At 39.5% G+C, this 14,035-nt stretch overlaps 1 protein-coding gene across 9 annotated transcripts in view; it reads left to right on the top strand.

Moving 5' to 3' along the window:
- NIN (ninein) overlaps window positions 1-14,035 on the top strand; it is a 112,086-nt gene that overhangs the window by 58,071 nt on the left and 39,980 nt on the right. For all 9 annotated transcript variants that reach the window (XM_039329481.1, XM_039329485.1, XM_039329486.1 and 6 more), the window contains 8 exons: window positions 427-614; window positions 2,532-2,681; window positions 3,777-3,944; window positions 6,503-6,639; window positions 7,776-7,916; window positions 9,498-9,672; window positions 10,567-10,677; window positions 11,998-12,087. In XM_039329481.1, the coding sequence (XP_039185415.1) occupies window positions 427-614; window positions 2,532-2,681; window positions 3,777-3,944; window positions 6,503-6,639; window positions 7,776-7,916; window positions 9,498-9,672; window positions 10,567-10,677; window positions 11,998-12,087 (1,160 nt within the window). The remainder of the gene's footprint in view (window positions 1-426; window positions 615-2,531; window positions 2,682-3,776; window positions 3,945-6,502; window positions 6,640-7,775; window positions 7,917-9,497; window positions 9,673-10,566; window positions 10,678-11,997; window positions 12,088-14,035) is intronic.

Genomic DNA, 14,035 nt, shown 5'->3' on the forward strand with positions numbered 1-14,035 from the left:
CAACAAGCAGTTTTATCTCAACCAGAATTAGAAATGAAATTAAAGCAACATCATGATGAAAAAACTTTGCATGAAAGAGCTGTTCATGCCATAGTTAGAAGGATGTGAGCTTTATGATAAACATCAAAAATGTTTTCTTTAATCCAGATCTTAATTTATTTTAATTGTTCAAGGAGTCCATTAGACATTATAGTATTGACTCTCTATAATAAACAATATAGGATCTGTAAATTATTTAAAATAAGCAGTAAGGAATAGCAATAGGCTTTATATTAATATAATTAGATTTTCATCAGGGGGAACATTGATAAGAGTTTACACTTTTTGAAAGATTCACTAGCTTTATTTGTGGTTTTTCCTCTGTTTGCTTTTCTAATTGTTGAGTTTTTTTCTCTCCCAAATCAAGTTTTGTTGCTTTCTTTTTAGGCCAGTTGAGGTTCTGGAATCCTGATGACTTGAATACATCTCCAAATATCTTCCCTTCTCAGGATTGGATAGAGGAGAAGTTGCATGAGGTTTGCAAGAATCTTGGAATCTCCCGAGATGGTCACTTGAACAGAAAGAAGCTTGTCTCCATTTGTGAGCAGTTTGGTTTGCAGAATATTGATACTCAGGTACCTAATGAGAGTTAAGCCCTAGGTCAATATAATGGCTGGGAAATACTATTCTTATTTCCTTAACTTTGCAAATTTGAACATAAATATATTCTCATGGCTTGAGGGAAATATTCTGAGGTTTATAGACTGAAGGCAGCCCTCAATCAAGTTTTTATAGCTCTCCAACGCTTTGCTGAAATTTAGTAGCAAATCACCAATGTCATGGTTTCCACTAATTTTTGCGGAACATGAAATAAAGCAAGTCTATTAAGCCTCCAATAGGCTCAATACGAAGTACCCTTAGGGAATAATGAAATGACCATTCTCCCCTCTAACTCTTCAGGGACATCAAAATCTCCCCACCCCATGCCCTGCATCCTTCAGTTGACAAAATAATGTTAACATCATGATTTTGTTACCCCTGGAAGTAAAACAAAGACAAACAGTATCTCTCCTGTCTATTTCATAATATAGGTACATTTTGGTCTGATTTAAGAAGTTTTTCACCATGCTTCTTTTCCTTTATGTGATCTACTTTTCTAAAACTATAGGAATTCTTAAAAATCCCATCTTTATATTACTTTGGCATGAGGGTTTTTTTTAAAGCTAGTCCTTCTTTAGAGTAGGAAGGTTTCCACAAAACAGAGAAAAAGCTGCAGAGACTAATATGTGGTTGTGCTATGCATTTGTGGAAACTTTTATTAAAATTGAATCCTCATGAAAACAGAGATACAGAGCCATTCCTTAAATAACACATGATCCAGGTCTAGCTGTGTAACATTAACTCTATTCTCAGCTAGATGTTCAGCATTTAGAAAAAGTTTTAAGACAGAGTTCAGTAACCTCTAAAAACAGAAAAAGACTTTGGGGTTCAACTTAATTCCCAATGACTTCATGGATGCATGTGTACTGTTTTCTTGGCCACAGTATGGGTTTGTCATTGCCTTTTGGGATGCTTTGGGGCTTCCCAGTCTACCCTACAGCCCCAGGGTTCTCAGAGAGTTGCCCATCTACAGTAACCATTAACCAAGATCAACCTTTCCTAAGCCCAGATGAGGTTAGTCAGATGCTGCCACCTGCTGTTTCCTAGTCTTTTTTTCCCCCTGGGTTTCAGACTTCAGTTAAAGTTGGCATCCTTCAGTCTCGAGAGACTATGGTATAGTGCTCTGGGAAGAGGTCCTAAGGCATCATCTGGTGTAGCTAAAAAGGCCAATTTGAGAATGGCAGTCCCTTCCACACTGAGGGCAGATAAAATCTGTCCCCTGTCCAGTGCCCAGATTTCACTGGTTCCGGGACTGCCTCTTTGCCTCAGCCTGCCGCACAAGTGTCTCTTCGAATTGGAGAAGGCCATGCTGTGACTTTAGCCTCCAGGCTGAACGATCAGAGGTCAAGAATTCCCAGCTGTTAATGTCCATTCCCAAGGCTTTTAGGTCCCTCTTGCAGATATCCTTATATCACAGCTCAGGTCTCCCTCTGCGGCACTTTCCCTGCACTAGTTCTCCATACAGGAGATCTTTCGGAATCTGACCATCAGCCATTCTCATGACATGCCCAAGCCAGCGTAGATGTCGCTGTTTCAATAGTGTATACATACTAGAGATTCCAGCACATTCCAGGACTGTGGTATTTGGGACTTTGTCATGCCAGGTGATGCCGAGAATACGTCGGAGACAGTGCATATGAAAGGTGTTCAGCCTTCTCTCCTGACGTACCAAGACTCACTGCAGTGCAAGAGTATGCTCAAGACGCAGGCTCTATAGACCCGAATCTGTCAACTTCTTATTAAGCCATACTCGCTTTGTAAGTCTGGAAAATGTGGTTTCAGACTGCATCAGTGAATTTCAGTCACTCCGAATTTTCTGAATTATACTAGGATGTTTTCCCCCATGAGGCCCTGCACATTTTCACTAATTTGAAACATTTGCTTCCCCTCAGATGCTGGAGGAAATGTTTCGCAACCTTGACCACAACAATGGCACAATGAGCATTGAAGACTTTTTCTATGGGCTCTTTAAAATTGGGAAGCCTCTCCCACCTTCTGCCTCCACTCCATACAGACAATTGAAACGGCATCTTTCTATGCAGGTAGGTCTCTTAATATGCTTTCTACATGCATGTCACTAAAATATTCTGCTCTGATTTCCAACCACATTTAATTCAATCTATGTCACGTTTTCTTGAGTTTTGTTTTGAAAATAACACTTTTAGCACAACTGTTAAAGACAGTGAGGAAAATATCCTTATCAGATACTTGTATTATCTCGTTGCTTTTTGGCAACATGTTTTTTTTCTCTTGACTGAGCTTTCCTATCCCCAATTTTTCTTTTTTATTTGTCCCGGGAGTTTATTGGATATTTATGGATGCTGCTGTTTAATTGACTGCAGTTGGCCTATATATATGCCATCTTCATCAACAAAATTGTAAAGCTTATCTGGAAAATGAAAATTCAAACTTCTGTTTGGCCTTTATAAAGCAAAGTAGCTCAATCTTAAATATTATCCTGAGGCCTTGCTGCACACAAATATCATAGAATTATAGAGTTGTAAAGAGCCACAAGGATCATTTAGTTCACTATTTTTCAAATTTGGCAACTTTAAAATGTGTGGACTTCAACTGCTGGCTGTAGATTTTTGGGAGTTGAAGTCCACATGTCTTATAGTTGCCAAGTTTGAAAAACACTGATCTAGTCTAGCTGTCTGGAATGTACAGGAAAACCAATTAAACTGTCCATGACGGTAGAAAGCCTCAAGAGACGGAAAATCTAGATATGCTCAGGGATTGCTCATTTGGATTTATTCTGAGAGACTAAATCATATCTATAGCTTAAGTCTTACTGAGAGGTGAGGCCTTTGGGCTATAGTCCAGGGGTGGGCAACCTTGGCTCTTTTATGATTCGTGGACTTCAACTCCCAGAATTCCTGAGCCATAAAAGAGCCAAGGTTGCTTCCCCCTGGGCTACACCATTACAAATGTGGGGATGCTCATATGAAAAAACTTGCCTTTTTCTAGAAATCAAGCCCATCAAGAAGAAAGGTTCCAAATTAATGTCCTGACATGATTGGGGTTTTTTTCCCCAGAGAGCACAATTTACAGCTAAAGAGGTTGGGGATGCTTAAATGAAAACACTTGACTTCTTCTGGAAATCAAACCCATCTCTTTTTCTCCCCCTCCCCATCCAGGCCTTTGATGAAAGTGGGAGACGTACCACCCCTCCCTCAGCAATGACAAGTACAATCAGCTTCCGTGTCTTTTCCAGCCTGGATGATGGGATGGGCTATGCTGCAGTGGAACAAATTCTTGATGCTTGGCAAGAACAAGGCATAGAGAATAGTCAGGAGATCCTGAAGGTAATGTATTCCATAGTTACGCAGTTACTAATGCAGTTTTAGAAATATATCCGAACCGCAGATTGAAAGTAATGTTCAGAATCCACAAAGGATTTAAATGGGATGCCACACATTTCAAACTGGGGATGATGCTTAGAGCACTTCGTCAGAAAGCTTTCATCTTCCCCAACAATTACACCCCCCAGGGCTTCCGGGCGAACTGATGTGGTGCAGTTAAAATGTGGATTATTCAGGCTTTTGTGAGCAAGGGGAATTCCCTATTGCAGTCTTAAGTTGCTCATTTCCTATGCAACTCCCAGCTGTTTCTGAACCTCTTTTAAACATTTCAGCCCAGCATGCAGTTGGATTGATATTCAGTCAGGGCTATGAGCACCATAGGATTTGACTGGCTTTTCTCTTGCTTCTTGTTCCTCCCACCTGTGCAGGGAAGGCAATCCTCATTGGCTAGCCCTTTTCTTTGTAGAGCAGTGTTCCTCAACCTCAGCTACTTTAAGATGTGTGGACCTCAAGTCCAGAATTCTTCAGCCAGCATGCTGTCTAGGGGATTCTGGGAGTTAGTCCACACATCTTAAAGTGGCTGAGATTGAGAAGCACTGTTTAGAGATTATTCCTCCCCCATTAGTCTCCATGCCTTTGCTTTTGTAGGAGACAGCTTTCACAGATGTTTGTACATGGATGGCTTTCCCTGCCTTTGGCACAAACAACGGTTCTTCTGTTTTCTTCCCCCCCCCCATATTGTACCATCAGTTCTCTGAGACTTCAATAATCAAAGGAAAGGGAACAGATTTTCTTTTCATTCCTACATGCAACTATAGGCCCAAATAAGCTTTATGGCAAGGAAGAACCGACAATTCAGCATCATAGAAGCAAAACCAACATTTTTTAAACATTATAGCTTTATTCCAACATGTGCATTTAGATTTAAGAAAAAAGACAAATACTCTGAATAGAGGTGGGAAAACGAAAATAAAAGGTTTTGACCTGCAACTTAAGAGAAGTAAAGTTAGTATGGAGCAATGACCTTCTAAAGCAGGGGTGTCAAGCTCGCAATGTCACATGACATGTCGCGACATATCACGACTTTTTCCCCATTGCCGGAGCTGGGGTGGGCACAGTTTTGGCATGACGCATCCAGCCCACAGCTGGAAATTTGACACCCCTGCTCTAGAGCAATGTTTTTCAAATCTGATAACTTTAAAATGTGTGGACTTCAATACCCAGAAGTCTGGGAGTGGAAGTCCACACATCTTAAAGTTCCCAAGTTTGAAAAACGTTTGTTTAGAGGCTGGTGGGAAGCAACAGGACAACTTAATGGGCCATCACTGAATCAACTGCAAAATAATTTTTAAAAGGCAACCCCTGACCAGCAGAGAAGATTGGAGCCAGGGCAATATGGCAGAATAGGGCAGCAATCAGCTGCTGGAGTGGAGAGGGTGTGCCAAGTACTGTAGAAAATCAAAGTTATTATTATATTGGAATGAAGCTCTAAAGACCAGCTGCTTGGAAGGGTTTAAGATTGCTTACATAGTACTTTTAAAGTAGATTCAAAATGCATGTAATGGGGCAAGAGCAAAGCAGTGAATGGTATGTTCTGCAATGGGGCAAGCAGAAAATATGGATCTTCCTCAATTGTCCATCTCCAGTCAGAGATAAGTGTACCATTTTCAAGAGCAACCATTATATTCCTATAATATTGTGATGGCACAACATCACAGATGGAAACTGTGTCCAGAATCCACCTAAGTATATATTTGGCTGCTGAACTCTGCTGGTTGGTGCAAAGGGAACATCTGGTCTGCATTTGATGTCCATGAAATCAAATTAACCATTTTTCATAAGATCTATCCATTTGGTATCCACCCCAAAATTTTATCAAACTTTGCCATACAAAGAATCGTTCTATTGGAACTGCTGAGATATGAAGGTTCCACTGAGGTCCTGAGCAAGACCCATCTTATAGTTCCACTCATATCTTTATATAGTTCTATATAAAGTTCCACTCATATCTTCCTAAACAGTTCCACATCAGAAATCAACAACTCTTGTAAGAATAATGGCATCCTGCAGCTTATCCTTTACTATCATCTTGTCTTCTTCTAAAACAGAAGAGACAAAAGGGAAGTGAAGTCATTTTTAAAGGCATAATAGGCTGAAACATTTTTTCTCTGGCACATGGGGGTTTTATTTGGCTTTTGGAGTGGGGAGGCTGCATGCAAAGGAGAACTAGAAAGAAAGGAAATAACTTTTTATCATCTGATTCTTCTCCAGGGATAGATTGAGGGGGGGGGGAAGTTGAGCCAAATCTCATACTCAGGTAGAAGGAAATGAGAAAAATCAAAACTAACATGTGGGGTCCTTGGCGCTCTCTAAGCTTGGTGGTTTCCTTGCAGATGTTTCCTTACTAAACTAGGTAACATCATCAGACTGTATGATAATGAAATGTCTGCAAGAAAACCACCAAGCTCAGAGAGCACCAAGGATCCCACAGTTCAACCCTGAGCTACAAAAATTCTCTTCTATCAAAACTGATATGTTTGTCCATACCAACTTTCTTGCAGGCCTTAGATTTCAGTTTGGATGTAAAAATTAACCTGGCTGAACTGACTTTTGCCCTGGAAAATGAGCTTCTCATAGCCAAGAATGGGATATACCAAGCAGCCCTGGCTGCTTTCAAAATGGAGATTCGGCATTTGATGTGAGTATCTAACATAAATATGTATATGATGAGATGGAGATAGTAAATCAGCTTTAACAAAAACCTGAAATGTAGGGTGGTGGGGATTCCCCAAGGAGGATTTCACTTTGACCAAGATTCAAAGCACTCTTCTAGTGCTAGATCAGAGTTGCTGCTTTCGTCTGAATGCTAAGCACAATGGCCCATATCCAGCTGGATGAAGTCTTTAGCTGGAGGGAATCTTTCTGCTTTGACTCAAGGCATTGCAATAGCATTTAGGCTTATATATTCCCTCCTAGCGTTTTACAACACTCTCTGGGAGCTTTACAATGAAGATGCATTATTTGCATATTGCCCCCAATTATCTGGGTCCTCATTTTTCTGACCTTGGAAAGATAGAAGGCTGAGTCAACCTTGAACCCCATCAGGATCTAATTCCAGGCTGTGGGCAGAGTTTGCTTACAATACTGCACTGAAGCACTATGCAACCTTGGCTTGTTTGGCATTGCAACAAAGCAACTGATGAAAGGCGTAGAAAACTCTGCATAAACCAAGGCTGACCACATCAGTGAAATCCAGAATTGTTCTTCATTGCCTTAAATGATTGGGACAAGAGAGAATTAGCAGACTGTAGCCCCAGAGCTTCGTGTTTTCCACTTTCTTGACACTCATAGACATATGTCGGCTCAGGTGGCAATTTCTCATCCTTACAAAAGCTCTGACCTGGGCTAGCCTGCTGGCTGCAGCATTTCGTTCAGAATCAGAGAGAGTTTTTGGCAGGGGAGGGGAGCTCTTTTAAATAGTAAACCCATTTGTAGCAGAACCAAGACCTTCTTAACGTTGCTTAGCCATTTCTTAGCCAGTCTGTTACCCCAGCAAATAGGGATACGTAGACTCATGCATGCTCATTTCTCCCATCTCTGTCACTGCCACCCTACTTTGACTCCTGTCAATCCCTAGAGCTTGCTTTCTAGCATAACCTCACAGCCTGAAATATTTCACTATTTGCCTAATAATGAGTTATAAACTTCAATGAGATATTTGTGCATCTGGGTAGACATGTTCACGGATATGCTTGGAAATGGTCAAACTGTTACGTTCTCTGTTGCTGGGAAGCTCAGCAAGCATTATCTGACAACCGAGGTTTATTTTTTTAGAGAACGGGCTGATCTAGTTCTAAGGGAAAAGGACAAACTACTTCTGGATTTGGAGAAAGTGGAGAAAAGAGCATCCCTAATGGCCACCGAAGTGGATGATCATCATGCTGCCATTGAACGCCAAAATGAATACAATCTAAGGTATGCTGCCTTTACTTCAGGATTCACAATCTCTCTTCATGGCAACACTGTGACTTAAGTGGCAGCTAGGTCTCTTGAAATAACAACTGACAAGGCTAGCCATAGGTTCAAGTCAGCCATGTGTATTAGAGACAGGCTGGGAAGTAGGTCTGTGAAGATATCTCAAATTAGCTTCTTGACAAATTTCAGAATATCAATAGGGAGGATAGACTAAGAACTCCAGGATGAGGCATTTTGAGGAGATTTGTAACACCCTCGAAGGAGGGTAGGAAGACCATGTGCTGCATACAACCCCTCAAATCCATTTTTACCATTTCCTATACCCCAAGGATCAAAATTAAATTGATTATTAGTGATATAATTTTTCATATAAAAACATCTTAGAATATATGTATGAAGCCTTCAAGTGACTTCCTTTCATTCCCATATTCAATGACAAAGATGAAAACAATAAATGATTTTAATAAATGACAATACATAACAATCTTACAACCAAAAAACAATAAAAACGTTCAATTAAAACAGATACTAAAAAGATCAACCTTACAATTTACTAGCCTTCCAAAAGCATCACGTTTTAATGGCTTTCCAAAATCCCAACTGGATTGGGACTAGGCAAATCTCAAGAGAAACACTGCTGTAAAGAAGTGGGCAGAAACTGAGAAATATGACAATCTGGATCCATGAAAGGAATTGTTAAGAATCTGACCTGGCTCACAATTGCTAAACTGTGTTTCATTCTCAAAACCACCTGTGTTGGATACAGCTCAGATATTCTTGTGCTGATGATTGTGCTGATAAGTGTGAATAGGATCTAGCTTACTGTTTTTGTGGTGATACAGATCTTTGCAAAATGTTTGGTCAAGAATATCCATCCTGAAGTCAGTTACAGACTACAGGTAGTCCTCAACTTACAACAATTCATTTAGTGACCGTTTGAAGTTACAACAGCATTGAAAAAAGTGATTTGCAACTTTTCATACTTATGAAATCCCCTTGGTCACATGATCAAAAATTCAGATGCTTGACAACTGATTCATATTTATGATGGTGTCCCAGGGTTGTGTGATTTCCTTTTGCAACCTTCTGACAAGCAAAGACAATGGGGACGCCGGATTCATATAACAACCATGTTACTCACTTAAGAACTGCAGTGATTCACTTAACAAATGTGGCAAGAAAGGTTGTAAAATTGGGTAAAATTCACTTAACAAATGTCTCACTTAGCAACAGAAATTTTAGGCTCAATTGTGATCATAAGCCGAGGAATACCTGTATAAAATTCTCAATTCATCCAAATTTCCACATGCTGTCTTGGTGTGATCCAGGATTCTGTAGTAATTTCAAACATTTAGAAATTCATATGTATCATTTGTCTTGAGAATGAGAACTTTGCTTTTAAATCCTCACAAGTGAGGATGTCCTGGGATTTTATGAGACCATTTGCATTATCAAGAAGATCCCAATGGGAATGACCATTTTACTGATAAATACCAATGAATCTATGAGATTTTGTTAGGTTGTTGCCACCCACTGATTTCCAATATTCAACCCCTGATTTTTCTTAATCTGTGTGTATAGCAAGCTGGATGAGGAGTACAAAGATCGTGTTGCAGCTCTCAAAACAGAGTTTCAGAAAGATTGTGAGCGGATACAGCAGCAGGCCAGCAAGCAACAAGCAGAACTGGAGCAGGAGATAGAGAAGATGAAAACCGAAGAGAATTATCTCCAGGACCGCCTTGCTCTGACCTTGAAGGTAACAGCTACCTTAAAGCAGGAGGGCACAACTTATTTCATACTACAGACTATGTTTGGCTTTTGAATGCTTGTAGGGAGCTTTATGGTAAAGACCATGACAAAAATTAAAATTAAAATAATCTAAATACAATTCTTATTACTTCATGTGTATTAAATAACTTTGTCACACTTATATTTATTTGATAGATGCATTTATTTAGAGGCTGTACATGCATCTCAGGGCTTAAAAAAAGCAACCCAATTCCTTAAAAAAGATACCAGTGTATATGAATGCGTGTCTCCCCATGTGGACGGCTTTTATTACATGCACATAATTTTTAATGTGCAAATCAATGGACTGACATTTGGACTGATGTATTTTATTAAAAAGCTTGATGTAAGCTTTTTAAATTATGCAAAAAATAATTCTTCTGGGGGTTGAAGGAAAGGAAGTGGGATCGGAAAGATGAAGACCTTCTTCTAACATGATATTCCATGCGGCACGTGTAGATTCATTTGAATGCATAAACTGAAAGTTAATTTTAAGGCAGTTAATTAGGTTTTAGAACAAGGCAAGGGGTTTCTCCTTTAAATATTATAATGATCCTCCAGAGACCAAGCAAGAAATGAAGACATACAGTACATTCCCTTAGATTTTTAAACTAGTCTCCTCTGGATCTGAATAGCAGCCTTTTAAATATTGCCTATTTTGATCTAATGTCACTCAACCTGGTGCCCTTTTTATTTGTTAGAACTATAATTACCAGCATTTTCAGTAAGGCTGCATGAAAAATTCAGACTTTGTTAATAATATCAGGGTGAAGAAAACTGAAACTAGGAAAAACACAGTCACTTTATGTATTGTTTGGGAACCAAACTGGATATTTTTGAGACCCTCTCAATTTCTTTTTAGGAAAATAGTCGCTTAGAGCATGAGCTCCTGGAAACTGGAGAGAAATTGGTGAAGTATGAAAGCATGATGAGCAAACTGCAGAATAATTGGGAAAATGTCTTAGTAGACAAGGTAAGATGCTGTTGGTGATTAATTCAGCAAAATCCCAGAATATATTACAAATGTCATTTGACTTTATGAAGATGTTAATAAGGACTTCGGGTCCAGATTAATCTGGCACAAACAAAGCCAAAGGAAATGATGCAGAGATTTTGAAAGTTAGTAAGACTGATACAATAAAAGTCCACTCAGCCATCCAAAATTCTGCAAAGATGTTTGGAACTATATTTTGCAGTTCAATCATTTCAAATAACTAGTTCAACCACTTTAGCAAGTGATTGCAGGAATAAGGACTGTATTACTACCATCACCCTAATTATGGAGTGGTCATCCTAGAGAGGCACTTTTTCTGGTGTTCAAGTTTTGATTTTCAGGAGCTTCATCATGTATTGTTTGTAATCCGGTGGAGGGTAGTATTTTGAATCCACAAATCACCATGTAAACATAACCAATACAGCAGCCTATAAATACACCATACTGTGGGGCACAATGGGTGAGTTGTAGATGTTTTCAGTTTTGTTTGCCATTTTATTGCTTAATATGATTTAAAGGATAATGTAAGAGGTAGTCCTAGCTTAATGACCACTCATTCAGCAACCATTTGAATTTATCAGTGCTGAAGGAGTGGTACTTATAACCATCCTCATACCTATGACGGTTGCAGTATCCCTATGCTCACATGACTGCAATCCGGGTGCTTGGCAGCCAGCTCACAGTTATGATGTTGCAGCATTCCATAGTCATGTGATCATTTGCAACCTTCAGTGCTGGCTTCTAACAATGGGGAAGCCAGCAGGAGGTTGCAAAAGGTGACCATCATGGTTAACAATGTTATGGGATTCATTTAATGATGGCAAGTGGAAGTACCACAAGTGCTGTCACCAAGTGGTGCAGTCACGTGACATCGTGCTTTATGATTGTGTCACTTAGCAATGGAAATTCTAGTCCCAATTACTTACTTACTTAATGTTGTTAAGTGAGGACTATATGTATTATTTATTGGGGTTGTCTTTAATATGCCACCCAGAATCATGAGTTTGAGTTGGAGACAGCCATATACATGCATAACCAATTAAATACTACATATATCTATATATGTAAGATAGCCTGGTAGCAGCATTTGCCTGACATACCTCCAGATTTGATCTCTGACATATTTTCTAAAGCAGTATTCCTTAGCTGGGTGTCCTCCTTTTATTCAGTGCACCAGATTTCCTTTCAAATCCAATAATAAAGCTTCATTCCCTGGACCATCATCTAACTGCTGTACCAGTGAGGAAAACAGGCTGTCTAAAGGTGGGGAAAAGATGACCATGTGTCCTTTGGTTCTAGTTTGGAGACCTAGATCCTGGCAGTGCAGAGTTCTTCCTTCAGGAGGAGCGGCTGAGTCAGATGAAGAAGAAATACGAACAGCAGTGCAGGGTAAGAATAAAATTAAGTTTTTCCAAGGCCTATGCCTAGAGACTCCAGCGAATCACTTTTCTTGATGTTGTGTGTCTACATAAAGAGAGCTAGAAAATCATTTTATCAAAGTGACTAGATTTCACGTTCCAGATGTGGATTGGCTAGCTGGCCATGCAAGCCTCAGAGCTTCATTTCTTCCTCCTACCCCACCATCTACAGAGAAGAGAACTGATCTACTTCCCAAATGGCAACACCTAGCCAACCTTGCTTGAGCCCTCAAAAACTAAACAGTCAGACCTAGTTAGGATGTTAATGGCAGCCTCCCATGAATGCCTCCCATGAATGCCCAGGGGTTTAGGATATAGAGAAATTGAAGAAACAGTGAAGAACTGTTTCCATACTGTTACCGGGAAAACTGTATGGATAAGGACCAAGAATCAAGAGAGACAGTTTGAGTCAATCTTTACACCCTTCAAATAATGTCATAGAACAGTGGTTCTCAACCTTTCTAATGCCGCGACCCCATAATACACTTCCCCATGTTGTGGTGACCCCCCAACCACTTATACATCACCGGGTGCCAGGGGCGTGGCCAAAGAAAAGGGGGAAAAAATGGTGGACAGCCTTGTTTGGCGACCCCCATGAAATGGTCGTTCGACCCCAAATGGGGTCCTGACCCACAGGTTGAGAACCACTGTCATAGAACTTGCTTTCTTTTCATTTTTAATTTGTCCCTTCTCACAAAAGTCTTCAAAACTTTAGCAAACCTCTTTCGTAAGTCCAATCTAGGAAAGCTATCCAAGTTACTTTCTTAGTTTGTTTTTGTATATCCCATTTAATTATGAAGACATCAGCTGGTTTCTTTTGTATGGCCATTATAACATCTTTTTTCCTGTCATTTTTACATCAATTTTCAAATCAATCTCAATATTGTCAAGTAAACTTGTTTCTTTTCTATAAACTATTTTAAAGACAGTCTATCTATACAGGCAGGGATTATTATAATTAATTTCTAGGTCGATTGTTCAAAAACCTCCTTCAGTATATCCATTGTTAACTATTTTGCTTCATTCTGTAACAGTTGAGTTTGAATGTTCTCCTTTAATTATAATTTTTTGTTCCCTCTAGTTTCCTTTAATATCCATTTTTTAAAGTCATATCTTATGATTTTGTAAATTCAAAACAAAAGCATTTTCCCACATGAAAGATTCTGTATAATTAGTTCAAAAACCTTATTTCAAATTTATATGGACCTTTAGTCCATTTGTAACTTTGTAAAAAGTTTTAATCATCCTTTTGCTGTTTATTTGAAGTTTTCTAAAATTTAAAATTTCTTTCTCTGTGGGTTGTTGAAAACTCACCCAATGCTGTAAAAATGTTGATCCAAAGATTCCTAATAGCTGAAAAACAGTTAACAAGCAATTTCCAAAAGTGATTAGAAAAAGAAGTATGGAAACTTGGTGTCCTTTCAAAGGTATCATCCCCAGTTTGAGCAAGATAACAATTCCCTCATCTCTTAGTGCTCTAAATTTTATGGAAATTAATATCTTGCAGTCTCCTTGTGAGGTGCAGCTGTCTTACAGCTGGACTGTCTAAGGCAGTGGTTCTCAACCTTTCTAATGCCATGACCCCATAATACAGTTCCCCATGTTGTGGTGACCCCCAAGTGGGTGTGGCCACCAATAAGAGGGAGTAGGACAGCTAGGGAAAAGGGAAAAAAATGGCGGACAGCCTTGTTTGGCGACCCCCGTGAAATGGTCGTTCGACCCCAAATGGGGTCCCGACCCACAGGTTGAGAACCACTGGTCTAAGGAACTTCCTCTCCTGTTAGAAACCTGCCTTTGCTATCAGAATCTCATTTTTCTAGAATATAAGAATCTTTCCTCTGTGTTGCTCCCAGCCTATAAACTATCCTCTGGAAAGAGTTGCTTTTGGCCTCTCCTCTTATCATTTAAGCAATACATAA

The sequence above is a fragment of the Crotalus tigris genome, unplaced genomic scaffold (assembly GCF_016545835.1).
Source record: "Crotalus tigris isolate CLP2741 ecotype Arizona unplaced genomic scaffold, ASM1654583v1 scf7180000024398.1132909, whole genome shotgun sequence".
In the NCBI taxonomy this organism is placed as follows: domain Eukaryota; kingdom Metazoa; phylum Chordata; class Lepidosauria; order Squamata; family Viperidae; genus Crotalus; species Crotalus tigris.